Source organism: Falco punctatus (assembly GCF_963210335.1).
Source record: "Falco punctatus genome assembly, chromosome: Z".
Lineage (NCBI taxonomy): Eukaryota > Metazoa > Chordata > Aves > Falconiformes > Falconidae > Falco > Falco punctatus.
The window spans coordinates 10,168,305-10,195,208 of NC_137586.1; the positions used below are offsets into that span (position 1 = coordinate 10,168,305).

Here is a 26,904-nt window from a genome sequence, read left to right on the forward strand (position 1 = left end):
AGGAAGGAAAGGAAGGAAAGGAAGGAAAGGAAGGAAAGGAAGGAAAGGTCTTCAGCTTTTCTTCTAGAGGGCATGTGCTGGTGTTCCTCCTGCAATGTGATGTCCTGAAGCATCTCAGCTCAGTTGTCCCCTGGGTCTGATGCCATCAGCTCTGGCTGGTGTTGAGAGTGATGAGGCTTACCACAGCACAGAACCTGGATGCTTTTCTTGCTGCCCACTGCCCTGCCCTGGGGCACCAGACCAGAGGTCTACTCCATGTGGAGATCTTCTCCATCTGGAGATCTGTTCCATCTAGAGATGCAACTTAACACCATATCCAAAGGCAAATTCTTTTTTTTCTGGCTTTGTCAATCCCTCAGTGAGATACAGGATGTTCAGGCTGCTGCTGAGCCCCCCACTAGCACTGGACTGAGGAGAGCCTAACCCAGAAACCAAAGCCATATTTAAACTCTGGAGAAAAGTGGTCAGTCTAAAGTGGTGTGTCAACACAGACTAAAATGAATAAGTCACTGAGATTTCTAGGATTACAGGACACCACTTCAGCCTTACTTCTTACACATGGAAGAAAGCATTTCTGTATAAAATTGCTCTGTAGCCTTAGAGCACATTCTTCTGTGATGCATTGGTTTGCTTATGGCATGGCATAGTCTCACGCGTAGAGATGCTTTCTTCAAATAGTTTCCACAGCTTTCTTTCCCTGGGCTGCCCCTAGGAAAGAGCAAGCTACTTTACAGCTGTGGTTTCTCCCACATGGAGCAGGATACATGTAGGATACAGAGTCCTGTAACTGCTGGCTCTCAGGCATGTGATTTCCACATTGGTTAGTTCTTGCCAAACTGAGTCCCATGGAGCAGCCTAGTTCTTGGCTCCATCATCAGTTTGAGAGGTACCTTGCTTTTTCTCATAATTTTGCAGCTCATGGTGAATTTAATCAGAGTGAAATTTCATCTCCTGATAAGGAGATGGTATTACCCACATATCTTCAAATGCAGGGATTTCTCACCAGACACCCAAATGCAGCCCTGTCTGGTGTGGGACAGGCACTGCTTTCCGGCACAGCAGCTGGGAGAGCAAGCAGAGACAAGTATTTCACTAGTTTAAAGCCCATGGGATGCTCAGGAACAGCACAGCCATCCATTAGGCTTTCACCTCAGCCTTGGAGCCAGCCAGACTCCGTATGACATGGGGACATCAACAAGCAGCTTAAAATACCCTCAGTGGCATGCCAGGACAGGAATGGCAAAACTCGCACTGGGTCCCCAGGGTGAGGGGGGCTGGGGCTCTCCAGTTGTTCCATATTTTAGGGGTTGAAATCTTCCCCTCTCCCTGGGTAAGCTCCTTTGGGCAAGATGCAAATGTTAATTAGCATTCTTTTCAGCTGTCTGGCCTTTTGCAGGTTTTTCTGTCTGGTGCCTGGTTCAAAGTACTTGTGAAAGGATCAGCTTCACCCATGCAATGTAATTCCTCAAAAACCCAGGGAAGCCTTTCTTGCTTATAACCAGACTGATTTTCGGTGGTAAGACCCCTAAAACATCCCTCTGGCTGCTGGCTGGCACTAATGAGTCATTCCTCCATCCACGTCTGCTTTGAAGGTGGGCTTTCATTGCCCTAGTTGAAGCTGGATAAGTGCCAAGGCAAGCCAAGGGGTCTGGCCATCGCAGGGTTGTCTCTGCAGTGAAACCTTTGATCACGCACAAACACTTAGCATCAGACATTTAGGAAAGTAACCACAGTAAAGGTCTTCTATCTTCAAGAAGGAATAGAGAAGGAAAAAGAGATATTTACATATCAAAATTCTCCCATGGCTGGGAAGTGGAGCTGGTTTGGGATAAAGCAGCATCTCTAGAAATGCCTGGGTTAGATGTGGTCCTCACAGCCCTGCTCCCATGTGAGCAGCAAGCTGAGACTGTGGGAAGCCCAGAGCAGATGCCCTCAGCCTGCCTGAGAGCCTCATCTTCCACCGTGGGTGCACCAGTGCCACAAGAAGTCCCACAGGGGCAGGTGTGAGAAAAACTTCCCAGGACCCCTCACCCTGGCAGGCAGTTGGCTTAACCCATGCAGAGCCTGAAGCATCCCTCAGGGACCTACCTGGAGCTCATGCGAGGTCTCTGGCTCGTTCTCACAAGAAAATAACAGTTCCCCTCCTAGGTGAAAGCCTTCAAGCTATTGCACCTGTTTATCTCGCTGCTGTAGCAGGTAGCAGCTGAGGGCTTGCTCTCCAAGCAGAGCCTCCAGCTGAGCCTGTGTCCTAAGTGGGAGAAAGCCCAGTTCAGATCCAGGTTCCTTCCTAGTTTATTCCTTCACTGGGAGGAAGCCCAGATGACTGACTTCATTCAGAGCAGCCTGAGATGAGAGCACCCTTTTTTCCCCTCTTTTCCTACATTTCCACTGTCCCCTGGCCTCAGCACACAATTGCAGCTGCAGCACACAATGACTTTTTTACTCCTTGCCTGTGCTTTGCTTATCACTCTCTGCTCCGTTTGCTTCTTCTTCAGGGGAAGGCACCTCAAAAACTCCCTGGAGTTCCTCACAAGCACTGATCCTGATGCAACAGGGTCCGGTGGGCTCGGTGCTGCCCAGACCCGTCACCCCGCAGCCCTGGGACAAGCCTGGCAACACTCGCTGGGTTTCAGCCTGGGCCACTGGCTCAGCAGATGGAGCTCCTCCCCAAGGATGCAGGCGAAACGGCTCAGCGTGCACCGGGATGCTGTGGCCCCTACTTGCAGCTTGGAGCAGCACATGGACACTGTGCGCAGGCTCAGGAGTCAGAGCAAGCCCTGAAATGGGGAAAAAGTTCCTTTTGCAGGTTTTTTTTCTGCCAGCTTGGGAAGGAGGAGTTTGTTCATATAAGAGGACAGGAGTGGGACTTTCCACTGCCTGCTCCTATAGCGGTTAGGTCTAAAAGACCTGTGCAATAAACCACTTTATTCCCAGTAGTGAGGGACTGAGATCCTCTAGGTAAGGAAAAACCCCAGGTAGTGTTTCTGCTCTAGACCTGGGCTGGATTTGCCTGGCTCCAGGAGGCTTATAGCACTTCGGGCTTGCATGGGGTTACCAGATTTGCAGCACCACGAGCCTTTATACAGGCACAAGCCAGCAGTCTGTGCAGCCATCGTCACCCTGAGCTGAAAACTAAAACCCCTCCAAGCATTAGGAGCCATGGGGAGCAGTGCAGAGAACCCCAAATCAGCATGGCTGCTAGAAATAAGCCTGCTGGTGAATCCCTGCAGGACACAGCCACAAGCCTCCCCAGCAGGGTGAACTCTGCTGCTGATGGGGTTAATATGAACCAAACTGCTGTTTCAGCCCAAGGATCCGGGTGAGATCCCCACAGGCCAAGGGTCGAGGAGGTGAGGCCAGCCCTCACTGTTGTCCTTGTTGGAGCTATCAGGAATTGCTTGAAGCCCAGAGCTGGGTGAGGGGTGCACGCAGCACTGTGGCTAATATCCTCCCTGCTTCAGGACAAAAGTGAGATTTTTTTCTGGGAGAAGCAGGATCCTGCACCACTCTGAGGGAGGGACTCTGGCAGCTTCCTTCCTCAGCCACCCTATCAAGTTGCTCCAAGTGCTCCTTAAGTACTCGGTGCTGCAGTCAGGGATGCTGGCCCCCCTACCTGCACCACATGGACTGCAGAGCATCCTTGGCAATGTCACCTCACCCGCTGCATCCATTCCCCAGCCACTTCCCCCTTGCGTTAAGCCTTGTTGGTTTTGTAGCTAATCTGTGGCAGCTCATGCAATAACCTTGGCTCTCCCTCACCCCCCCTCCTTGGTGGCAGCAACAGCAGATACCTCTTTTCTCACGTCATCTATACACACAGAAGAAATGGTGAGCAAACCTCCCCCAGGCCCCTTTTAGCAATTAATTCCCCATACGATGCCTGCGTGTGCCAGGCTGCTATGGGAAATGCGAGCTGATGGGAACTGCTTTCTGCTTTGAGTGTGTTTTCCACTAAAAAGGTCCCATTTAAAAGAGTCTAAAAGGTCTCAGTAAATTATTAATCAGTTCTTGCAGAATTTGACAGGGCAATAGTTTTTTTATGACCATGACTTTACCTATGGCACTTTCTGCTAGAATGTGTTGTATACTCTCCCTACAAGCACCTGATAGTGATTCCCAAGTGTTTGATAACCTTTTATAGAGGGAATCTTAATATAGAAAGCTATCTCTTGATTTAAAGACAGAATTGTTTCTTGATGGGCTGTTTCATGAGTGATGCTCTCCCTGCATCAGCATGCAGGTAAATGCATTGGAAAGGCAGAAGTCTGAGGATTCAGGAATCACATAGCTCAGACCTGCACAAAGGCCTGGCAAACTTGTGCCACATGTGTGGAGAGATCAGGTGGGCTGCTGGGGATAGATTTGGTCTGGAGGAAGGAGGCTCTGAGGATGGGTGCACAAAGGGGTTTCAGCACCCAGCTGCTCTTCAAGCCAGCTGACATGCATTTCATCACTTGAAACCCTTGCTTAGTTCCTGTTTAACTCTAAGAGGTCTAAAGTCCCAGTGCGTTTTCTGCATGTCACAGTGCTGGCTATGTCAATGTTTAATCTGTGTATGCTAAGGGCTGCTTAGATCCTCAGGGTGAGGAATCATGGCTCCTTGTGGAGGAAGGCCTGGGGGACTGATGGGGCCAGACCCATATCAGACTAGCATCTGATAAAGCACTCAAATATAAAACAACAGTGTGTGCATCCCTGGGACATGTGGCTTTTGGGGTGCTGTGGGAGCATTTGGCCCATCCTTGCTTGGAAAGAGTTGCACTTTGCATTTGTTGGTTAAGTAGTCACCGGAACAGAGAGTTTTTGCAGGGACCAGTTAAATATTCATGGGGAGGGGATGCTGTCATGCCATAATCCCAGGAACAGAGCAAGGAAAAGGCTGGGCTCTGGGTCACCTATGTGCACCCCTTGGCAGGACTCCTCATCAACCCTGTGCAGCGCACAGGCTGCCAGCTAGGCCAGTGCATGTTTTATGCTTTCCTATGACATAAGTCTTGAAGGGCAGGAGTTAGAAGCTTCAAAGACTCCCTTACCCTGGTGGGATCTACCTCAGAAATCAAATTTCATCCTGTTCTGCCTCCAGATGTGCCAGCGCCTGCCGTTCCCACTGACCACCCACATCTTACCTCTCCTCCATGAGCAGTAGGGCTGGGGTACCAATGCCACATCCTGCCACATCATAGGAAGGAGGAAAATCCAAAAGGCCCTGGGGACAGGACAGGTTGGCCTGACTCCCTTAAATACATACTATCTTTGATCTTTGGCTTCTGGGGAAATTGAGGGATTTAAAGTCTGAGACAGAGACCACTGCACAGAAAGCTGGGAAACTTCCCACACATCCTTTGTTCTTGTGCAGATTTTGGAGTCTTCATGTCCCTGAGTGTTTTGGTTTTTTTAATGTGTTGTTTCAGATTATTTTTTTTTTTAAAAAAAAGCAGAAGTCCTGGAAAACCTATTTTCCTTCCCTTTCCCCTCCTTGTTTTTTCACCCTGGAAAATGGTGGGACTTATCTTAAAGGAGAGTCCTGTCTCCAGGCTGGCTGGGAGGGCAGAAAGAGGAAGGAAGAAGATGAGGAAAGCTCCAAGGGCGGCAGCCAAGGGCTGACCCAGCACGTAAAAACATCTTCAAAGCAAAAGGGTTGTTTTGGGAAAACACCAGGGTTTTGCTGGAAACCACCTGAGCCAGAGCTGCAAAGCCGTGTCCAGGAGCCAGGCCAGCACTGGGGAGGCTGCCAGGTCTGAGCACTTTGGGGCTGGCAGAGCACCCCGAGCACGTGTGTAACCCAATCTGCTCCCCAGAATGGTCACTGTCCCAGACCACCATCTCTTTGGGGCAGCAGCAACCTTCCTTCTCTCACCCCCCACCCTGGCCAGGGCTTGTCTGGGATCACTTTTATCCACTTTGTCCCTTTTTCTCATCAAATCCTCACTGACCCAGAAAACGCATTATGAAAACTAACTGAGCAGCTCATTTGGGTGGTTAGAAGGCTGCTGCGATCAATCCAAAATGTGGTGACCTCTGGTATTTTTAATGGATCCCTGGGTGGCTTATCATCTCTGTATACTTAGGTACTGATGTCATGGCAGCGTGGGTAAATACGCCTGGCATGTATTGCTGGGCACTGCTTGGATGAGCAAGCTGGCTCTTTTTCTTCCTCCCCATATAGACCTCTGCAAATTTTCATCCTTTCAGACCACCCAGACCCAGTATGGGCCCAGGGAAGCCAGGAGCCCGGTTGCACTGAGATCATTGCCTCGAGCCACATGCCTCAGTTTCCCCTACCTGTCATTTTTGTTGGCAATGGATGCTTTCAGGTGCTGTGAGCTGCACTGCACCGGCTGGCTTGGTGACCCTTGATGCAGCTGGCACATGTGTCATCTTCTTGTGCATTTCTCAGCAAAACAAAGCTTTAGTGTAGTCCTGGTCTTGCAACAACTTTAGTTTAGTACACCCACCCTCAAACTCTGTGCTTAAATATCTTCTACCCTCGCTGCACTGTAGTATCTTGCCTGGCATGAGCCTGGGAGTTACAAGAACTGAATTAGGATTAAAAAATGAAGATGCAGATGTAGGGAAAGATCTTCTTTTTCCCCTGCTAAGACAAGAGGGGCTGTCCTTGGTGATGGCTCTGGGATAGGCAGCAAGGCAGCTGAAGGGTTCTGCCCTGCCACCCCAGAGCAGTGCAGTGCTGGCTGCAAAGCGTGTGCATCCCCATGTCCCCATGCAGCTCAGGGAAGGAGCAGAATGCTGGGAGATCAAATAGCATTTGCCAGCTGCATCCCGGGGCGAGTGGTGGGGAACAAGAGGCTTGACATTTCAGCACGGTGTTTCCCTGCCTGCATTTGATGCAGAGAATTTGTGCACAGGTCAGGAAATTCAGCAGGGAATATAATTAGTGTAAAAACAGATGAGCTTGTGATGTCCAGCTTGTTACGCTCAGGTACCAGCCCCTTTCCCTGGCCCCATTCTCCTCCAGGCGCTGACTTTCCTCCCTTCACCCTTGCTCTGCAGGATGCAGCCAAGAGAAGGTCATGGGAATCCTGGCACAGCCCCACTCTGAAAAGGTTCAGCCCAGCTGCCAGTGAACGGGCTGCCATTGCACAGAGCAAAGCAAGCCAGAGCTGCGGGGCCACGGAGGCTGCCGGGCTGCAAACGGGAGGAGAGGAGCTATGGCCATTAGCAAGATTTCATTGCTTTTTTGCTCTTTATAACCCTCTGTTTCATGAAATAACACTGCAGGTGTGAGAGGCCAGACTTTGGAAAGGAGACGTTGAACATCTTCATGTAGCATCTTTGATTTTCTGTCCACCAGTTGGAGAAAAAAAGATTCAGCAGCAAAGTTTCTAATGAGGCGTTAACACTGCAAAGGAGTCATGGACAGTCTGGTGACCCAACGTGTGGGAAAACATGGAAAAGCTCAAAAGCAGGATGCCAAAGAAACATTTTTGCCTGAAAATATCAGGCCAGTGAAGCAGAAGCCCTCCAAGGAGCTGAGGCCCATGCTTGGGGCCATCTTGCTGGGCCTCATCCTGTTCATTGCAGCGGTGGTGGCTTGGTGCTACTACACAGTGTCCCTGCGGAAGGCGGAGCGGCTCAAGACGGAGCTGATGGACCTGCGGGCGGATGGCTTTGTCATCAGGAACCAGCACGGGGAGGTGGTCTTCCGCCTGGCCTTCCGCTCGGGCAGCCTTGACCTGGAGTCGTGCTCCAAGGAGGGCGAGATTTTGAGCTGCACGCGGTCGGGCAGGGGCCCGCTCAACTTCTTCATCCAGACGGTGAAGCCCAAGGACACGGTGATGTGCTACCGTGTGCGCTGGGAGGAGCTGGCGCCCGGCCCGGCGGTGGAGCACACCATGTTCTGGGAGGATGCCCACTGGTATGGGGGCTCAGAGATGAGCACCCAGCACTGGCCCATCCGCCTGGCGGGCTACCAGGAGCCCATGCCCTACGTGACCAGTGACGTCTACTCCTTCCGCGACAGCTTTGGCGGCATCCTCGAGCGCTACTGGCTCTCCTCCAAGGCGGCGGCCATCAAGATCAACGACTCCGTGCCCTTCCACCTGGGCTTCAATGCCACCGAGCGCGCCCTCTTCTTCCAGGCCCGCTACAAGGACTCACCCTACAAGCCCCCACCGGGGCAGCAGCCCTTCCCCGAGCTCAGCTACCGCGTCTGCGTGGGCTCCGACGTCACCTCCATCCACAAGTACATGGTGCGCAGGTACTTCAACAAGCCCTCCAAGATCCCTGCTGAGAACGCCTTCCGATACCCCATCTGGTCCACCTGGGCCCTCTACAAGAACAATATCGACCAGGATAAACTCTTGCGATTTGCTGAAAAGATCAAGAAGTACCGTTTTAACTGCAGCCACATTGAAATCGATGACATGTACACACAAACTTATGGGGACTTTGACTTTGACCCTGTCAAGTTCCCCAACGTAACAGAGATGTTTGCAAAACTGAGGGAAGACGGGTTTAAGGTCACCCTGTGGATTCATCCCTTTATACACACAGATTCCTCCAATTTTGGGGTGGGAATTGAGCGTCAGCTGTTCATCAAGGAGCCGTCTGGGCAGCTGCCTGCCATGGTGGAGTGGTGGAACGGCATCGGGGCCATCCTGGACTTCACCAACCCAGCAGCCCGGGACTGGTTCCAGAGCCACCTGCGCCAGCTCCGACACAAGTATGGCATCTCATCCTTCAAGTTTGATGCAGGTGAGACCAGCTACCTGCCCAAGCAGTTCAGCACCTTCCGCCCACTCTCAGACCCCAGCATCTGGTCGCGGTGCTACACGGAGATGGCCATCCCCTTCTACGAGCTGGCTGAGGTGCGGGTGGGCTACCAGTCACAGAACATCTCCTGCTTCTTCCGCATCATTGACCGTGACTCTGTCTGGGGCTATGAGCTTGGCCTCAAGTCCCTTATCCCCACGGTGCTCACCATCAGCATGCTGGGGTACCCCTTTGTACTGCCAGATATGATTGGAGGGAACTTTCTCCCCAACAAGACGGAGGGGGCGGTGGAGATCCCCGACCGGGAGCTGTACGTGCGGTGGCTGGAGCTGTCAGCCTTCATGCCCTCCATGCAGTTCTCCATCCCGCCCTGGCTCTATGACAAGGAGGTGGTGGAGATTGCACAGAAGTTCACGGAGCTCCATGAGTCGCTGGTGGCCCCGCTGCTGCTGGAACTGGCTGGGGAGGTCACTGACACAGGTGACCCCATCATCCGTCCAATCTGGTGGATCTCACCCCGCGATGAGGCCACTCACAGGATCGACTCCCAGTTCCTGATCGGGGACACCCTCATGGTGGCACCTGTCCTGGAGATGGGCAAGCAGGAACGCGACGTCTACCTGCCAGCGGGCAAGTGGCGCAGCTACAAGGGGGAGCTGTTTGAGAAGACCCCGGTGCTGCTCACGGACTATCCTGTTGACCTGGATGAAGTTGCCTATTTCCTCTGGGTTTCCTAACAGGCTCCTCCATTAGCTGTGCAAGGGTCTCGGGGATTAATGAACCAATGACTTTAATAACCTGTGAATTCTAGTAGGTTTTGAAGTAGAAATGCTTCAGTATGAAATGTGAAGAAAACGCTGAGACCTCTGTTTTGTGTGGCAAGTGTTGTAGAATAACCTACTTTGAAAAAATATTCACGGGCCATCTTCGTTATTGCAGTCTGACAAATATAATATATATATCAGGGGTCCTCAAACTGTTTAAACAGGGGGCCGGCGCCGAGGCAGTGGCAGGCAGTCGTCTGCGGCTGCTTGGTTTCCCCCCCAAATCTCTGGCAGGGGTGGGGGGCGGGGGGGTCTGTTAAATACCGGAGGCCGGATTGAGGACCCTGGGGGGCCGTATCCAGCCCACGGGCTCGTAGTTTGAGGACCCCTGGTATAGAAGCATGGTCTCTGCTGTAATCTTTTCCCAGCAAAAAAATGCCATGCATGCTTCTGGTTTATAAAGGCATTTACACGGACTCCCTTGTTCTACTGAGTTTCACAGCTGACCCCTTGAGATATTTATAATTTCATTAATGAAGGAGGCAGCTGAAGCAGAGTACTTTTTGTACAAGAAACAGTCTGTGATTATCCTGAAGTGGAAGGTATTCTATTTTCAGCCTGCAAGTCAGGTAGGTGCTGATGCAGGAATAAGAAGAGTTTCCATTTCCCGTGGCCTGTGCTATCTGAGCGAGGAGAAAGAAGCTACAGCATTTGCTGATGCTGTGGCAACCATTTCCCCCCTTTTGCTGGAAGAAATTATTGAGAACCGTGTCCATGGTGTGGATTCAGCCAAGCCTGTAAGCATGTAGTGAAATCTCATGGCAGTCAAGGTTAAAACCTTGCACCAAGTCATGCATGGGTTAGGACCTAACGGGATTCATGTGCACTTTGGGACCACATTAAGAGCCAAAAGGTGTAATCTTTCATGTCCCAGGAGAGTTCAGACAATTAAAAACCAAGCCCAAGCGCCCTGCTGCTTCAGTTTCCCCATGAAAAACGTTCTCCCATGCCACCGGCTGTGTTAATGGAGATCCCTGTCCATGAGCCGGCATCCTTCTGTCCATGAAGGTGACTTCTGGCTGAAGGTGACTTCTGGCTGAAGGTGTCTCAGCAGCACCTGCAGGCTTGGGGTGGGCAGGCTGGCTGTGAAATACTCTCCACTCTTGGTCCAATCTTTCCTGTTTTTAGACAGGGAGAAGTTTAACGGTGACATGACTGAGCAGTTTAGGAAGGTCCTGCGGTCTCTGGGCTGCAGTGCACCTTCCCAAAGCAAAGGACTGTTTCCTTTGCTGACCCCAGCACGTTGCTGCTAGTAGGCACTGGGATGTAAAGCTGTGTGTGGCCCCAAGGCAGGATAAAGCTCCTTTCTTTAGAGTTTTGCCCCAGAGCTGCTGCCTTTAAAAAGTAAAGAGGGGCTGGAGAACATGGCACTTACTCCAGACTGGTGCTCAGATGAAGCAGCCCCAACACTGGCTGAGGCTCTCATCACCCGTCAGTGGGTCTGTTATGCCACAAGGACCTGGCATGGTCACAGTGGCACAGGAGCAGTGCCAACTGTGATGAGCCAGAACATCTTCTAGATGCTCCTGAAAGCAGCTCAAGCTGCAGCAACACTATCGCTGGTGTGGCAATGGGAGGTAAACCCCCACTTTAATCCGTGGATGTGAAAGGGAAAGCAATGCTCTATCTGGCAGTGGTGTTCAGGGTTCACAGACCATCTCTGAGTCCTCACCATGGGCTTTCTCCCACTCCAGGATAGTGGTTTTCACTGCTGTATCTCCCCTGGGGATGAGAAGCATTTCTGAATGCTGTATCTCTCAGTTGCTGCTTTGAAGCCCTGAGGGGACCCCAACAACTAGGCTTGGGGCAGCCAGAGGGTCCTCTGGTTGCTGCAGCAAGAGCAAAAGCTTTCTGAAAAGCTGATGCCCCTGGCACTGGGGAGAGGTGGGAGGGCCAGGCTCCAGCCCCTTCACACCACACCTCTGCCCCCATAATCAGTGTGCTCTGTACGCGTAGCTCCGCTTGCTCGCCTGTATCAGCTGGGAGAGAAAAAAAAAAGCATCACTGACACTTTCTGCAAACTCTTGGGATGATTCAAGCCACCTGGTCCCCTTTGGCTGCGAAAATCTCTCCTTCAAATCCCCATCCCTTTCTAACCTTTCCTCCAGTGCTTTTCCCTACTGCCCAGCCAAGCCGCAGGAAGCCATGGGGGACTGGTGCTGGAGGCATCCTGCGAGCAGGTGGCACCGTGGGCACCTTTCCACACCCTCCTGCCGCACCGGGGCTGTGTGCTGCCAAAGGGACATCTTGTTTGCCTTGCTAAGCTTCAGTCTTGGTTGATTTTTTCCACTCCCAGTGCCAAGCAAGAGCTGTTTGGTGGAGGTGCTGGTGACATGAGACTCTTCCCCAAGCCCATCGCTCACTCCAGGCTGCCTGTTCTTCTAGGGGCGGAGGGTAGTTTACTAGATTACAATCACTGATGATTGCTGAGCTAAAAACCACCCATCCTTACTGGGGGGGGGAAAGAAAAAAAGAAAAGAAAGAAAATAAGAAAAAAACATCCCTGCTTTTGTCTACTCAGCCTCTGGGATTTTGCATCAGCCCAATCCACCTTTATGACTGTCCTGGCACAAGGGATCTGCAGGCTGGCAGCTCCCGCCTGGCTTGGGATGAGCTGTGACTGACCAGCCTGTTTTTTTCCTGGCCACATGCCCGAAGGGCCTCTGCTGCTGTCAGCTTGTCCTTTCACCACAGTCCTCCCCAGCCTTGGGCTCTGCCTGCCTGCCTGTTGTTTTGTTTTTTTCTTACTTTTAATAAAAGCTGTAATTTCAGGCAGGGATAGACATGCTCCCAGACAGGGTTTCATGGGTCAGCAGCCACTGTTCTGCTGTCACCCATAGGCACCTCCTTGAAATCCGTTTTCAAACAAATTGGGCTTTTGCTCTAGCCCCACTGGGGTTTGAACTTTGCCATTAACACTCCTCCTTGTGCCGTACACCCCCATGGATGTGTTTTCAAGCACTGCCACTTAGCTGGGACCCAGCACAGAGCAGACTCCACTTGCTGTACCCGTGTGCCCAGTAAGCTTCACACACCCTCCCTGCACACAGTGACAGCTTTTGTGAGGATGCAAACTAAACCCAGACCCACCGATTCCAGGGAGGACTCCTGAATTATTGAGGATTTGTTGCAAGGCTGCAAGGGCTACAAGTTGCTAGACTGCCCCCAGGTCTCCAGCCAGCACCAGCTTCACCTCCACAGTGTGAGCATCAGCTGAGTGTATGATACCGCTTGCACCCAAGGGCAAAGGCAAAGAAAAAGCATCAGAAAATGTCTTTTATTGCAAAAGGAGCAAATCGAAGACCGCCTCATTCTTCAAGCCAAGCCGCATGTGTTGGGCAGTGCTAGTGATGCCCAGGTGGCACAAAGCAGGCTGTGGTTTGTACAGCAACAATAGAAAGGGCAGGAAAATCATTGTGTGGGGCAAAGGGGTGGCATGGGGCAAGGCAAGCTCCTAAAGGAGTTTCACATACTCCATTTCTGGCGCTCCCATACCCACAAACATCTATTCCATCCCCATCCCAGCAGTCAGCACCACCTGGAAAGGGGGTCCCCGGGGACAGTGGGGACAGCCAGGGCCCAGATGGACCTTCTGGAGTGCCTGAGGGAAGCCAAGAACAGGCTCCTGCTCTTCACCACCTGCAAACAGTCCCGAAGCATGTGTCCTCTGCGAGCAGCGTGACCAGCAAACCCCCCAGACTCAGCATTGATGGGTCTTTTTTGGGTAGATACCAGCAGAAATAGGGGCATGACAGTCTGCCCCTGGGGGCAGATGCAACATCGGTATTCACCTGGACATGGTCTTCTTCAGGCCAGCGCTAAGGCACAGCTCTTCCCTCTGCTGTCTGGACCCAAGGAAAGGCGATCCATGATCCAGTGGCTCATCTCCACCTCCCCGTCTCCTGCCACCACTCCAAACACAAGAGTGGGGTGGCTGCCAGATCCTCCCATTAAAACATATATCAAAGCTGCAGGCTGCAAGCCTTACATGAAACAACAATCTCAACTCTCATTTCAGTCAAGTCTAGGGTGAAAAAAAACCCCACAAACAAATCTGCCTGAACCACCAGCCCCACACACTTGGTACAGATGGACATAGTTAAACTTCCTTTTGTTTTCCAAAATTTTATATCAATCAAGGTGATTCAAGTTACAGTTCTGTCTTCATTAACAATTAAGAATTAGAAAAGTGGTTAAAAACAAACCCACCAGCATTACAGTCTGACATAGGATGGTGTGTACAAACACAAGTATCCAGAAAATCCAACATACAACAGTGCAAGCTTCAAAATTCAATCATACAGGCATCATGTGGACCTGCTGCTCACCCATGGTCTGCTGTAGGCTGGGATGGAAAAGGCTGAATCCAACTCCCAGACCTGTTTCAGGTCTTTTGCTTGGCAGAGTTGAACTAAACCCAGCTTTGGCCAGTGACCCATGGTGTAAATCACAGAAATATTCCTAGGAGCAGTTCCCAAAGTGTCTGTGCAGAGTGCTTGTGGTCTGTGAGGTCCTAGAGGTCCTTGAGTCCTGCAGTGCTACAGCATAGTGTTAGAAATAGTGGTTTTGGTAAAAAGTTGGATGGAAAGGGCACCTAGAAGCCTGTGAGAGCCTGAGGCAGCACTGCTGAGCCTGTCCCCACATCATGTGGGGCAGGCTAGGTGCCATGGACCCACAGAGAGCCATCCATACAGACCTGCTCTTCAGCATCATCCCTTATGTCCTCCCAACAGCTCTACCTCTCTCCTAGCTGGAGCACTGAATAGCCATGACCACTTACCCCCTAAATACAGCATTTAGAAAAATAAGAGTACTCCACAATCTTACCCATTTATTCATATAATAAAATAAAAAGAAAATTAAAATTTTATAATAAAATCCTTTCTTTTCAGGGGAGGGGAAGGAAGACTGTGTCTAATGGAGAATTTCCTCCGTGACTTTCCTGACAGCACCTGAAACCACTGCAAGGAGACGGAAGGCACTCATCTGGCTGCTCCCATCATTTTAGTAGTAAAGGGATACTAAGAGGAGTGTTGTGTTTCTCTTCACGTAGCCTTACCTCTTAGTAGTGAGAGATATGGTAAATGGCACAGTGGAGACAGGGGATGAGAAGACACGCAACATCGCCTGGTCATGCTGAGATCCTTCCCATAAAGTCCTGTATCAAGGATCCCACTTCTTCACTGGCAGCTGAGCTATGCAGCAACATCACCTCGACCCAATGACTCCTATGCCAGGGGAGGACAAGTATTTCATAAGCAAAGGTTGAAAGAGAAGAGCTGGAGCCCCTCAAAGCATGGCCTTTCTGCATGGCCTCAAAGCATGCATTGCTGGGGCTGGAGAAGCCCTCTCTGCACCCTGTGCTCCAAAGCACTCTTCAAAGTCGACATCCTCACTTTCTTCCTAACTATAAAAGCACTTCAGATTTTCCCTAAACACCTGAATTTCCACTCCTGGACTCGAACAGAACCCCCAGGTGCATCTTCTTTTCTGCAGCCTGCAAAGCCCAGTGGTGGAAGATGGGCTTTGAGAAAGATCCCACGGGTACCCAACCCTAGCCAAAACACAGGACCATGGGTGGCGGACTCGTGCCAGGCCGACACTCAGCCCAGACACAATCCTATGAGAAACCCCACAGATGCTGAGCTCTCCTTGGCTGGCCGTAGCCTGGGCAGAGTGCCCCAAACCTTACCAGCCAACACGGCTCCATTCCGCAGAGGCTCATTAAAAATTCAGGTGCTGAAATGTGCTCTCAACCAGGGCACAGCCGGGCATGTCCTGCCCTGGGGAGGAAGGCTGCCAGACTGCGATCCTGTTTGCTTGCTCTGTCTCAGAGCAAAGATTGCTCATGAGTCCCTGTAAATGCATCTTCCCGTACAAAAACAAATGGGAAAGCTGGGAAAGAGGCATCTCTGCAGCTCCGTCCCAGCTGACGGGGACTTGGGGTGGAGCACCACATCACCCCGTGTCCCCTCCAGAAGCCTCTGACAGCAACCACACCTCCAGCACCACAAATGCTGCGTGAGGAAGGCCTCTAATTTTCTCAGGGAGAGAGGAGTGCTGCTTTGGGAAAACCCTCTAAAAATCACAGCCTCTAACTGCAACCTGAGATGGAGATGGGCATTAGCTTAATTTCACAGTAGATGGGAATGCTTCCGCGGGTGCAGTGAGAACACCCGCTGGCACAGACCCATCAATGCAAAAGCTGGTGTTTTCCACCCACTGGCAAGCCGGCTAGCAGCAGACATCACCGTCAATCCAAGACACGTGCCACTCATGGGAACCGGCTGTTCCTGGGGAAGCGCCACACATACGTTTTGAGAACAGCTTTGCTCCAGGCAGTCCTTCTGCCAGCGACAAACCTGAAAGCTCATCTGTCCTTAAAAACCAGAGGGGATGATATCAGCAGGATAATCAGGTAATGAAGCAGGGCCACAAACGCTTTAAAAAGAGTAATGGGGCACGCTGGTATGGACGGGGCCACTATCGGAAAGGCAATGTTGACACTCAAGGTAAAACACACAGGCAAGTGCCTTGCAGCGGGTGTTAAATGGATGAGGAGGTGGGATGCAGCTGCCCCAGCAAGCAACACGCAGCCCATACAGTTAAAACACCTGGACATCACGTGAGTAACCTGGCCCGCCTGGTACATGGGAAAGCAGGAACATGGGGCAACTCTTAGTCCAGTGCCACACTAGACCGAAGAGGGGAAAAACATGTGTACATACGGATACCTCTAGTTAGTTTTCTGCTCTTAAAAAAGTAATTTTAAATATATTTGTCATGTTATAAAACTTACGGCAGGCTGTGCTGTAGCAACCCTCCCACACAACATACTCCCGTGCCCAGCGCTGGGTGCTCCCACGAGACCAGAAACACTCCCACTGATGCTAACCAACCTCCACTTCTTCAAAACATTGGAAACTGAAAAGATACTGGGGTTACTATGTGTCTACAGACAGGCTGACAACTCCTTCCATACCTATACAGAAAAAATTCTGCCTACTGTAACCCAACCAGAGCCTCCCACCTGACCCAAATTAAAAAAAAAATATCACCCCTTGACTCCAAATAAAAAAAAAATTACCCCAAGGACAGTAAAGGCTATTTAATCCCCTTCCTCAACCCCAGTCTCAAATGTAATGTGCAATTAGAATTATTATTTGTTACAAAGTCCTAGATAAGGCATGGTTATCCAGAAGCTAATGGAGGAGCCTGTTAGGAAACCCAGAGGAAATAGGCAACTTCATCCAGGTCAACAGGATAGTCCGTGAGCAGCACCGGGGTCTTCTCAAACAGCTCCCCCTTGTAGCTGCGCCACTTGCCCGCTGGCAGGTAGACGTCGCGTTCCTGCTTGCCCATCTCCAGGACAGGTGCCACCATGAGGGTGTCCCCGATCAGGAACTGGGAGTCGATCCTGTGAGTGGCCTCGTCGCGGGGTGAGATCCACCAGATTGGACGGATGATGGGGTCACCTGTGTCAGTGACCTCCCCAGCCAGTTCCAGCAGCAGCGGGGCCACCAGCGACTCATGGAGCTCCGTGAACTTCTGTGCAATCTCCACCACCTCCTTGTCATAGAGCCAGGGCGGGATGGAGAACTGCATGGAGGGCATGAAGGCTGACAGCTCCAGCCACCGCACGTACAGCTCCCGGTCGGGGATCTCCACCGCCCCCTCCGTCTTGTTGGGGAGAAAGTTCCCACCTATCATGTCAGCGGATATGAAGGGGTACCCCAGCATGCTGATGGTGAGCACCGTGGGGATGAGGGACTTGAGGCCAAGCTCATAGCCCCAGACAGAGTCACGGTCAATGATGCGGAAGAAGCAGGAGATGTTCTGTGACTGGTAGCCCACCCGCACCTCAGCCAGCTCGTAGAAGGGGATGGCCATCTCCGTGTAGCGCCGCGACCAGATGCTGGGGTCTGAGAGTGGGCGGAAGGTGCTGAACTGCTTGGGCAGGTAGCTGGTCTCACCTGCATCAAACTTGAAGGATGAGATGCCATACTTGTGTCGGAGCTGGCGCAGGTGGCTCTGGAACCAGTCCCGGGCTGCTGGGTTGGTGAAGTCCAGGATGGCCCCGATGCCGTTCCACCACTCCACCATGGCAGGCAGCCGCCCAGATGGCTCCTTGATGAACAGCTGACGCTCAATTCCCACCCCAAAGTTGGAGGAATTGTAGTTTATGAAAGGGTGAGTCCACAGGGTGACCTTAAACCCGTCTTCCCTCAGTTTTGCAAACATCTCTGTTACGTTGGGGAACTTGACAGGGTCAAAGTCAAAGTCCCCATAAGTTTGTGTGTACATGTCATCGATTTCAATGTGGCTGCAGTTAAAACGGTACTTCTTGATCTTTTCAGCAAATCGCAAGAGTTTATCCTGGTCGATATTGTTCTTGTAGAGGGCCCAGGTGGACCAGATGGGGTATCGGAAGGCGTTCTCAGCAGGGATCTTGGAGGGCTTGTTGAAGTACCTGCGCACCATGTACTTGTGGATGGAGGTGACGTCGGAGCCCACGCAGACGCGGTAGCTGAGCTCGGGGAAGGGCTGCTGCCCCGGTGGGGGCTTGTAGGGTGAGTCCTTGTAGCGGGCCTGGAAGAAGAGGGCGCGCTCGGTGGCATTGAAGCCCAGGTGGAAGGGCACGGAGTCGTTGATCTTGATGGCCGCCGCCTTGGAGGAGAGCCAGTAGCGCTCGAGGATGCCGCCAAAGCTGTCGCGGAAGGAGTAGACGTCACTGGTCACGTAGGGCATGGGCTCCTGGTAGCCCGCCAGGCGGATGGGCCAGTGCTGGGTGCTCATCTCTGAGCCCCCATACCAGTGGGCATCCTCCCAGAACATGGTGTGCTCCACCGCCGGGCCGGGCGCCAGCTCCTCCCAGCGCACACGGTAGCACATCACCGTGTCCTTGGGCTTCACCGTCTGGATGAAGAAGTTGAGCGGGCCCCTGCCCGACCGCGTGCAGCTCAAAATCTCGCCCTCCTTGGAGCACGACTCCAGGTCAAGGCTGCCCGAGCGGAAGGCCAGGCGGAAGACCACCTCCCCGTGCTGGTTCCTGATGACAAAGCCATCCGCCCGCAGGTCCATCAGCTCCGTCTTGAGCCGCTCCGCCTTCCGCAGGGACACTGTGTAGTAGCACCAAGCCACCACCGCTGCAATGAACAGGATGAGGCCCAGCAAGATGGCCCCAAGCATGGGCCTCAGCTCCTTGGAGGGCTTCTGCTTCACTGGTGTGAAGTTCTCGGGCAGGAAGGTGTACATGATGCTCTGCTTTCTCTAGAGCTTTTTGCAGTGCGGTGGGAAGGAAGATCTCTTTGCAGCCAGCCTGGGGCTCTCAGGAGAAGAAAATGGACTGTTAGGAAAGTTCCCACCTCTGCAGAGTCCCAGAGCACCCGTCTCTGAAAAGAAGAGGATATAAATAGACTCAGAAGAAACTCTGAATCAAGGGACAGCTTGTCATCCATTTGCCATCTCAATTTCAGCAGTTCCCCCCGTCCCCCCGTTGCCGGTCTGGGACATGCCAGGTGCTGACGCCAAGTACTAGAGGCTATCTCCAATTACCCTGGGCAGAGAACACGTGCAGGGAACAGACTGAGCCCCACACTGAGAACAACGCCAGGGCAATAAGGACCAAATCACTGCCGTAATTAATTTTCTTTTGTTGGGAAGACTTTCAGCAAGGCAGGAGCAGAGACTGGGAGGGGGTAGGAGGAGGCTGAGCAGGAGCTGGATCAGCTCGCTGACAGTACCTTTAAGGGACAGGGCTAACTAAAAGCCATAAAAGACAGTTTTGAATTGCAAATGAATCAGTTCCAGGCACCTGCTCTTAATTTTAATCAAACTGCCTTCCCTGGCAGATTTAACTCAGTTTATCTGCAGCACTGTCCCCTCGCCGTCCCCAGCACACCGTGGCCGCTCCAGCTGGGTAATGCTTTGAGGTACAGCCGGTAAATACCTGCTTCTCTGCAGCTCCTGGATGGCTAAACAGGGCAGGGGTACTGGCGGCTCACGTCTGGTTTTGGGGGGCACGGAGGGGGTGCGTTGTGCAGCAAAGCATGGCTGCAGGGGGTACCGCACCAGCAGCCCCGAGCGGGAGAGCGGCTCGCTCCTGCCTTGCACGCAGACCCCTGCAGCGGGTCTGGGGGGCAGACAGCAAGACCTCCAAAGGGCTATTCCTCCATCCAGCACGGCTCCGGGCTGTGTTTCATCTCCAGCTTGCTCCCCCTGCACGGCCCCGGGGAAGCAGGCTGCACCAAGAGCCTAACGGCTTTTTCTTGGCCAGGAGCTGGCTGGGCTCAGCCAAGCACAGTGCTGGGGATCCAGAGGGGAAAAGTAAAGTGAGGACACGGGACAACAAGAAACAAACCTAGCAGCAGGAGGAGCAGGGGAAGGAAAGAAGCTGCAGAGCCGCAGACCAGCTGGCCAGTACCTGCCCAGCACCAGCAAACACCAGCATGCGGCTGGGGCTGGAAGCCTGCCAGCTCCGGGCAAACCAGAGGGAAAAATCCCCCTCTTTATCAGCAACTCCCTCCAAAGGACTCAGTTTCTTTTTTAAAGAAAAGATCCAAAATGAAATACCCAACCCTCTACAAGCATGACAAGCCAGAGCACGTTTTCTTCTGTACCACAAACAGATCTTTCTCCCCAAAAAAGGACAAGTAAAGCAGAAAGGGGTCATGAACATCACCTAAACCCTGCTACTCCACTACAGGGGACACCTGGGTGTAAACACAGAGAGGATCTGTGCACAGGCTCAACAGAACATCCAGCATTTTATATTCATCTTGAAACATGCATTGTGCCAGACCCTGTAGCTGGGGAAACATTTTCATTGTCGGCTGGGTCATTTTAACCTTCCTCTGGGAGCTGGCAACTTTCTAGACTGCCAGCTGCTTTAAATGGGATTACCACAGCATTAGGAAGCGATTAGCCTGAACGGGCCATAGGTTTAGCTAAACCACTTGTCCCTCGGCCAAGTCCCACCTAGCCCTCACTCGCTGGTGGCAAGGAGCCCTGGCATGGGATGGGGGTGGCTCCAACCACCCCAGCTGTGTCACCCAGGGCTGGATTCTGTCACACAGGAGAAGAACAGGGCCTTCACCCACCAGCACGTGTGATTTAAGACCAGCTGAGTCCAGCAAAAATAGAGCAATAAAGACAGGGAGGAGAGGGTGGTGGGAAAATCCTGTGTTTGGGATAAAACTTTATTCCTCCTATCAGCCCCTCCTTGGCTTTAGGGTGTAGGATTGTACTGGGGAATGGCGTGGTGGGAGGAGGTTTGCAGAAGGGTCTCAGACAAAACCGGCACAGCTGAGCAGCACTGCAAGTGTCAGGCTGCTTCTGGAAATATAGATGGGTATGCTGAGAACAGAACTCCCTCCCTCTCAGCACTGGGAATTTTTGAGATGCCAGAGAGGGAGATGCAAATACCTGTCACTATCGGAGGCACGCCCTGTGTCTCATGCATGCCTTATCTGGGGACTGCAAAGGTCAAAGGGCGGGGGGTGGGGGGGGTGGGGAGGGAGGGGGGAATAACGTGCAGCCTCCATTGAGCAGGACTTGGAAATTCTTTGGGAAAAGAATTTTCTAAAGTTTTCATGTTTTCTGAAAAAGAAAAAAAAAAAAAAGGAAATAAATGGTGTTTTCTTTCCCAGCTCTTAGGGTTTTAAGCCCAAAAATGGCTGACACTGCTGGTTCAGGGACAGCCACCTCCACACCCTATGTAAAATTGACAGCAGCCCCCAGGGCTTTAGGGATTTTCTGAATTTTCATCTCCCTTTCAGGAGGACGGTTTATTATTTATGAACTACTTCGAAGCTGCTCTATTTTTAGGCTGTTTCTTTCTTTCTTTTCCCCCCATGGGCTAGAGCTCATGACGTACATGAAGGAGCTGGCACTGCCGCTGCCAGTAGAGAAATAATGTGTTTTTTAAGAAGGGTTTTGCATCCTTTTGTGGCCCTTGGACACTGATCTGCCTTGGAGGGATGTGCAAGCTGGTGGATTTATCCTGTTCTGGTTGCTTTGGCTGAACCAGAATCAAACCACTGTGGCTGCCCAGGGCTGATGGGTATCACCTGCTTGGGTACCACTTCAATAAACATGCTGAGAAGGGTGTTTGCAGGCACTGCCCAGCACATCAACAGCCCAGGGAGGTACGTAAAAACAGGATCTTGTTCTGTGCCTGTCCAGCCCCTCTACTTTTTTGCCTTGTTAACAAAATGTACGTTCTCCAGTCAGTGACTCGGCTCCATCCCAGATGAGAGGTAAGTTTCCCAAGCTGCCCAGAGATGCCTGCCACCTTACACTTGTGAGCTACAGCCCACAGAGGTGCCTGTTCAAGCAAAGCCTGTTTCAACATTTTTTTTTTTTAATGCAAACTTGTTATTTTGCTCCAAGATGACATTGCAGTGACCTTTAACTCCTCAAAAAGAAGAAAAAAAAGAAAATGGGAAGGGAGGGTGTCAAAGCAAAACAGCATGCTTGCAGCTTCCCAGCTGACCCAAAACAAAGGTTTTTCTTGCTGTTCTGTGAAAGCAGTGAGTTGTCTTGCCTCAGCTCGAGAAGAAAGAAAAACATCTGAGCAGGACACACTTTATGGAGTAAAAATAAAAATCCATTTTTTGACCGCTTCTATTTTTACCAACACCGCTGCTAACCACCGGCTGCGAGACCCACAGCACCACTAACCCCAGGAATTTTGCAATTAGGACATTTTTTTAAAGAGTCCTAACATGTAACTGGTCCCCATTGTCCTGGTGGGGTCAGCTCTGAATGGCACACGGGGCGAAGCTCGTGCAGGGGACACACACTGATTTCCCATGCTGGGAAACCCTCCGCTCCATTGCAAGGTCCGACCACCTCCTCCTCAAACATCTTGGCAGGAGTTGAGCTAAGGAAACACCACAGATTTCACCGGAAACACTGCAGATTTCACCAGGAGGCATCTCTAACTCCCTAAAAGAGCAGGGAATTATGATGGCAAATTACAGGGGAAATTACTGCTCTGCAAAACAGCTTGTAGAGGTGAAAAAAACTCCACGTGCCCACCCTGCAACCCCCTGCAGGAGACCAGCCCTGCCCAAAGGACTCTGCAAACCTGAGATGGGGAACCAGCAAACCCTTCCTGGGGCTTTAACTTCCCTTAGAGGGGTCTGCAGCAGCACTGGAGTTCCATGTAGGACTTTCTGGAGTCCTAAAGGGTGAAATCAGTGTTCCAGCTGCTTGGCACTGATGGGAGAGGGTGGGACAGGCAGGGTCACCTGGTAGTAGTGCCACCAAGGGGTGCACGGCTGCTCCCCACACAGACCATCCTCGCCATGGATCAGAGGCACTGATTCCCCCCCAGCCCCACAGAGCCACCTGCAAGGATCCCCCCCGGACACTGCACCAGATCACCCTGGGGCTATGGGTTTATCCCCATGGTACACAAGCCACCCCGGGGCGAATGCAGGTGGCACAGACCGCCGACCCCTAAGCCAGGGCAGCCACCCTGCCTTAGTGGGACAGGGACAGCAGGGGGACAGACACAGTGCCTCCTTCCCAGGGGAACTCTGCCTTCACCATCACTGCTGCGATTGCAACAAGGACTGACATGCTGCCTGGTCCGAGGGGCTCAGGGAAAGGCTGTGGTGGGGGCTCCGCACCTCCTGCGAAGTGGGAGATGTCAGCTGTTGGGGCTGCTGCCACCATAGCAAGACACGGCAGCAAATTCCCCGTAGCACCTGGCTGTTGGATACGGACAGTCCTATCCAGGAGGCAGCTCGTCCTGCCGGGGGCATGGTACCGGTACTTACCCATCCATCGCCTCCTGGGGATCCCTGCCCGGTGCCTGGCTCTGCTACAGCTGTTTTTTTAAGCACATGAAAAATAAGCGTTTCTACATCTCCACGTCCCCAGCAGCTTTGTCCTCTCCATCACACAGGGGTGTTTCAGGGCTACGCGCTGGCTGCGCCCCGCTGGAGCAGCGTGCGTCCGTGGGCTGGAGGAGGGGACCAGCACGTCAGCGGCGTGTTTTCTCAGGCACCGCGACGGATGCGTGAGCAGCCAGCCCTCCAGGTGGGGTGTGCCAAGGCAGCGGCGCCTGGCCAAGAGGCGGGTGCTGCAGGCATCGTGGTGGCGTGAAGGGCACACGCTTTGCAAAGCCTCAGCTCCTGGAGTCGCGGGGTTCGGGCTGGCATCTCTCCTCCCTGCCAGGTAAGTGGGAAGGACTGCTAGACTCATCCCCTCCTGCATCTGCAGGCTCTCCAGAATCAGAAGGCAAAACAAAAAACAAGACGGAGTTTTGTTTGGTTTTTCTGGTGGGTTTTTTTTTCTTCCCCCAGTCTTGTGACTTTAAGCAGAGTCATGATTCAGCAGAGTAAAGAGGCTGCCTTAAGCAAAGAGAAACAAGCAGCCCTACCACTACTGGCTGGTTTGTAAGCCAGGATTAAACGGCACTAGGCATCCAGAGGATAAACCCCAAATCTGAGGGGGGCATGTGAATAGAGAGCTCATCTGCAAAGTGTAGACGCATTCCTGACACCTTGCTCCACCTGGAATAGCAGACAGGAGGATCAAAACTGCAGTATTAGCTCTGCCCAGCCTTAAATACTTTCACCTATATTGTAGGAATTGTCACTTTACAGCCCGGTTATGTCCCTTAAAGCTGCCAGTGTCAAGTGATGCTCTAAACCCATTTAGACACCTCATCCAGTGCCTAACCATGAATACAAAAAGACCACTGGGAGTCAATTCTGGCAGCAGATGACTTAATATTTAACACTCCTGACAATTCCCCCTTTACAACACTGGTCTGTCTTTGTTCTTCACCCTGTGCTAATTAGCAAGATGAAGTTTTAATAAGCTGGATATTCACTTTAACCCTGCACACCACTTGCAGTGCTGCTAGCTCATGACTAAACCATGACTGAGGGCTCTCACTTTCACCAGCCTGGAGGCACCTCACAGCACCTGAATTTCTAAGCGGCAAAGATTTCTGGAGACTTTAAAATAAAGTGAGCTCTCCTGGTCTATTTGTATCAAAGTGCACTGGACAGTGCTCTCCCTTCAAGGACAACTCTGTGTCCACTTTGGAGATGTCCTACAGCCCCTGGGGAAGCATGAGGCAGTCTGTCCTTGAAGTTACAACCCATGGGGTAACACAGAGCCCGGCAGCCAGCTCCTTAGCACTGGCAGGGCCAGCAGCTCTCAGACAGGCATCCACTAAAACCACGCAGTTTGTGCCCACTGTGGCAAAAGCAAAACACCAAATACAAGTTGTTCCATGCAGCACCATGCCAGAATGACAGAAATCTGCCCAAAAAAGAAAGGAGAGCAATAACTGCAGTAATTTCATGGCTCCCACCAAAGGAGCCAGACCCAGGCTAGGACGTGGTCCAGCAGGCAGGCACACCCCTGGTGCAAAGCACCAGTCCACTCTTAGCTTATTTCATGTGTGCCATATAAGACATACAGCCATAAAGATTTCAGTGTCTTTGCTGCTGTCTTTTGGTCCCCCAACCCAATTCCTACTGATACAAGGTGTGTTTCATCTGCCACCCCATCACTCCAACAGCCTCCCTCCCCAGTGTTCCTGTGGATGTTAAATCTCACTCCTGCTCATCTCCATCCTCCAAGACAAACCTCCCCACAGCGGGACTGAATGCCCCATTTTCCCGCCTTGGTGATTTCTTAAAAGACCTGATTTGGCGCTTTGGGAGCACTCAGTGTTTCAGACACTGAGGCAGGCTGAAACCTGAGCCCATCCCGACACCCAAGCACTAAGATGCGATATGGGGAAGGAGTGGAAACCTAAGCACATCCCTCTGGCATGGCCCTTGCGATTTTCCAGACACTGAGTCACCACCCAACTCCAGGTGCTGGCAGCACCAGAGAGCGGCAGATGGTTCACAAAGCTGGGCTGGCAACTTGGGACCCTGAATTCGCATCTGTATCCAACAGCCAACGATGCTGGACAGCCCTGGGCCAAATGCAACCACCAGTCCCTTAAAGTGCTCCTTGGCAAACTCTTCCATGTGCGGATCCAGCCATGCAGCCACAACCACCAGACCCTCATCGCCCACCGGGCTGCGGGTGTCTGCTGTGCCAGGCACTTGCCCTTTGGGCACCTCGAGCATCCCAAGAGGGAGAGGGAAAAGCGAAGGAACGATTTGTGCTTTCTAAAACAGCTCTGGCCACTCATGGACGCTGCCAGCACCTGCTGATGGAGGGGTTGTCCCAGAAACCACTCCAAACCCAACCCGCTATATTGCACAGCGCGCGGCGTAAACTCATCTGCTTAAGGTTTCCCTGCCAAACATCTGTCCAGCGGCAGAAGATGAAGCTGCACCTTGCAAGCGGGGCCGGCGACGTGTCTCCGGGCTCCAACAAACTCCTCCGGGCAGCCAGACTCCCACGCAGCACACGGAACCCCCGCGTGGTCCCTGCGCGGCGGAGCGCGGAAGGCTGGCACCCCGCGCCGGGGACGGGGCCCGCACCGACACCCCGCGCCCCGCGGGCCCTTCCGCGCCCGCCCGCCGCCGGCTGGGACCGGGCTCTGCGGGACGGGGCGCCCCGCCCGCCGCCGGCCCCGCGCCCGGCCGCTCCCCCAGCCGGGGACGCGCACCCCAAACCTGCCCGGGGCTGTCGCACCCCCCCGGCAGGGCAGCCCGGCACCCGGCAAACTTACCGGCGGCGCCGGGCCATGGCCGGGCTGTGCGCGGCACCGGGGCGGGGGGCAGCGGGGCCGGGCCCGCCGCGGTTCCGGGGTTGGGCGCTCCCCGCCGCCCCGCCCCGCTGCTGCCCCGGCCCGGCCCCCCCGCCCGGCCCCCCCGGCGCGGCGCGCCCCGCTGGGAGGTGTAGTTCGGCCCCCGCCCGCCGCGGGATGCCGTGGGGGGGGGCACCCGGGGGTGCTGGTACCCCCAGGGCGGTGCTGGCCGGCGCTTGGGGCCGGGCCCTGGCGGGGTTTTCCCTGCCCCAGGCAGGGCTGTGCTGCCGCTCGGTGCGGGCGCAGGAGCGGGGAGCCCCCGATGGTCTGTGCTGGCGCGTCGCCCCCGAGGGGACGCCGGACCCGTGTGTGTGTGATCTGCAGCGCACGGGGACGGCCCCGGGTGGCGTTGCCCGCTGGCACTGGGCTCCCAGACCATAGCCAGAGAAGGGCATTTCACGCCTTCCTTAGTTACGTGCTGCTTTCAGATCCCCCTCCTTATTTAGGCCGTGGCCGTGCTCGGTATCCCATAGGGGTGGCAACTCCTCCTGGATAACTTGGCAAAAGCGAGCACATCCTAAGCAGCCCCGCACAAAGCTGACAAACACGGGTGTCAGTGCCTGCTTCCATTTCTGGCTGTGTTGCTGTGCTCTGAGGCCTTTTCCCTGT

At 53.0% G+C, this 26,904-nt stretch overlaps 2 protein-coding genes across 4 annotated transcripts; one reads left to right on the forward strand and one right to left on the reverse strand.

Annotated features, from left to right (window-relative positions):
* Positions 1 to 941: 941 nt before the first annotated feature.
* Positions 942 to 10,578, forward strand: LOC308056177 (myogenesis-regulating glycosidase-like). Its single transcript, XM_080371161.1, has 2 exons — positions 942 to 3,828; positions 7,240 to 10,578. The coding sequence occupies exon 2, from the start codon at positions 7,374 to 7,376 to the stop codon at positions 9,468 to 9,470; it is 2,097 nt and encodes a 698-aa protein (XP_080227287.1). The 5' UTR covers positions 942 to 3,828; positions 7,240 to 7,373; the 3' UTR covers positions 9,471 to 10,578.
* A 3,088-nt stretch (positions 10,579 to 13,666) lies between these two features.
* LOC308056178 (myogenesis-regulating glycosidase-like) lies at positions 13,667 to 26,303 on the reverse strand. Of its 3 annotated transcripts, none has more exons than XM_080371164.1 (2): positions 26,218 to 26,303; positions 13,667 to 18,949 (listed from the first exon to the last, which is right to left on the reverse strand). In XM_080371164.1, the coding sequence occupies exon 2, from the start codon at positions 18,810 to 18,812 to the stop codon at positions 16,776 to 16,778; it is 2,037 nt and encodes a 678-aa protein (XP_080227290.1). In that variant the 5' UTR covers positions 18,813 to 18,949; positions 26,218 to 26,303; the 3' UTR covers positions 13,667 to 16,775. The 3 variants fall into 3 exon arrangements, with proteins under 3 accessions (XP_080227290.1, XP_080227288.1, XP_080227289.1); XM_080371162.1 differs by lacking the exon at positions 26,218 to 26,303 and adding an exon at positions 25,879 to 26,017; XM_080371163.1 differs by lacking the exon at positions 26,218 to 26,303 and adding an exon at positions 23,345 to 23,460.
* Between the last annotated feature and the right edge of the window lie 601 nt (positions 26,304 to 26,904).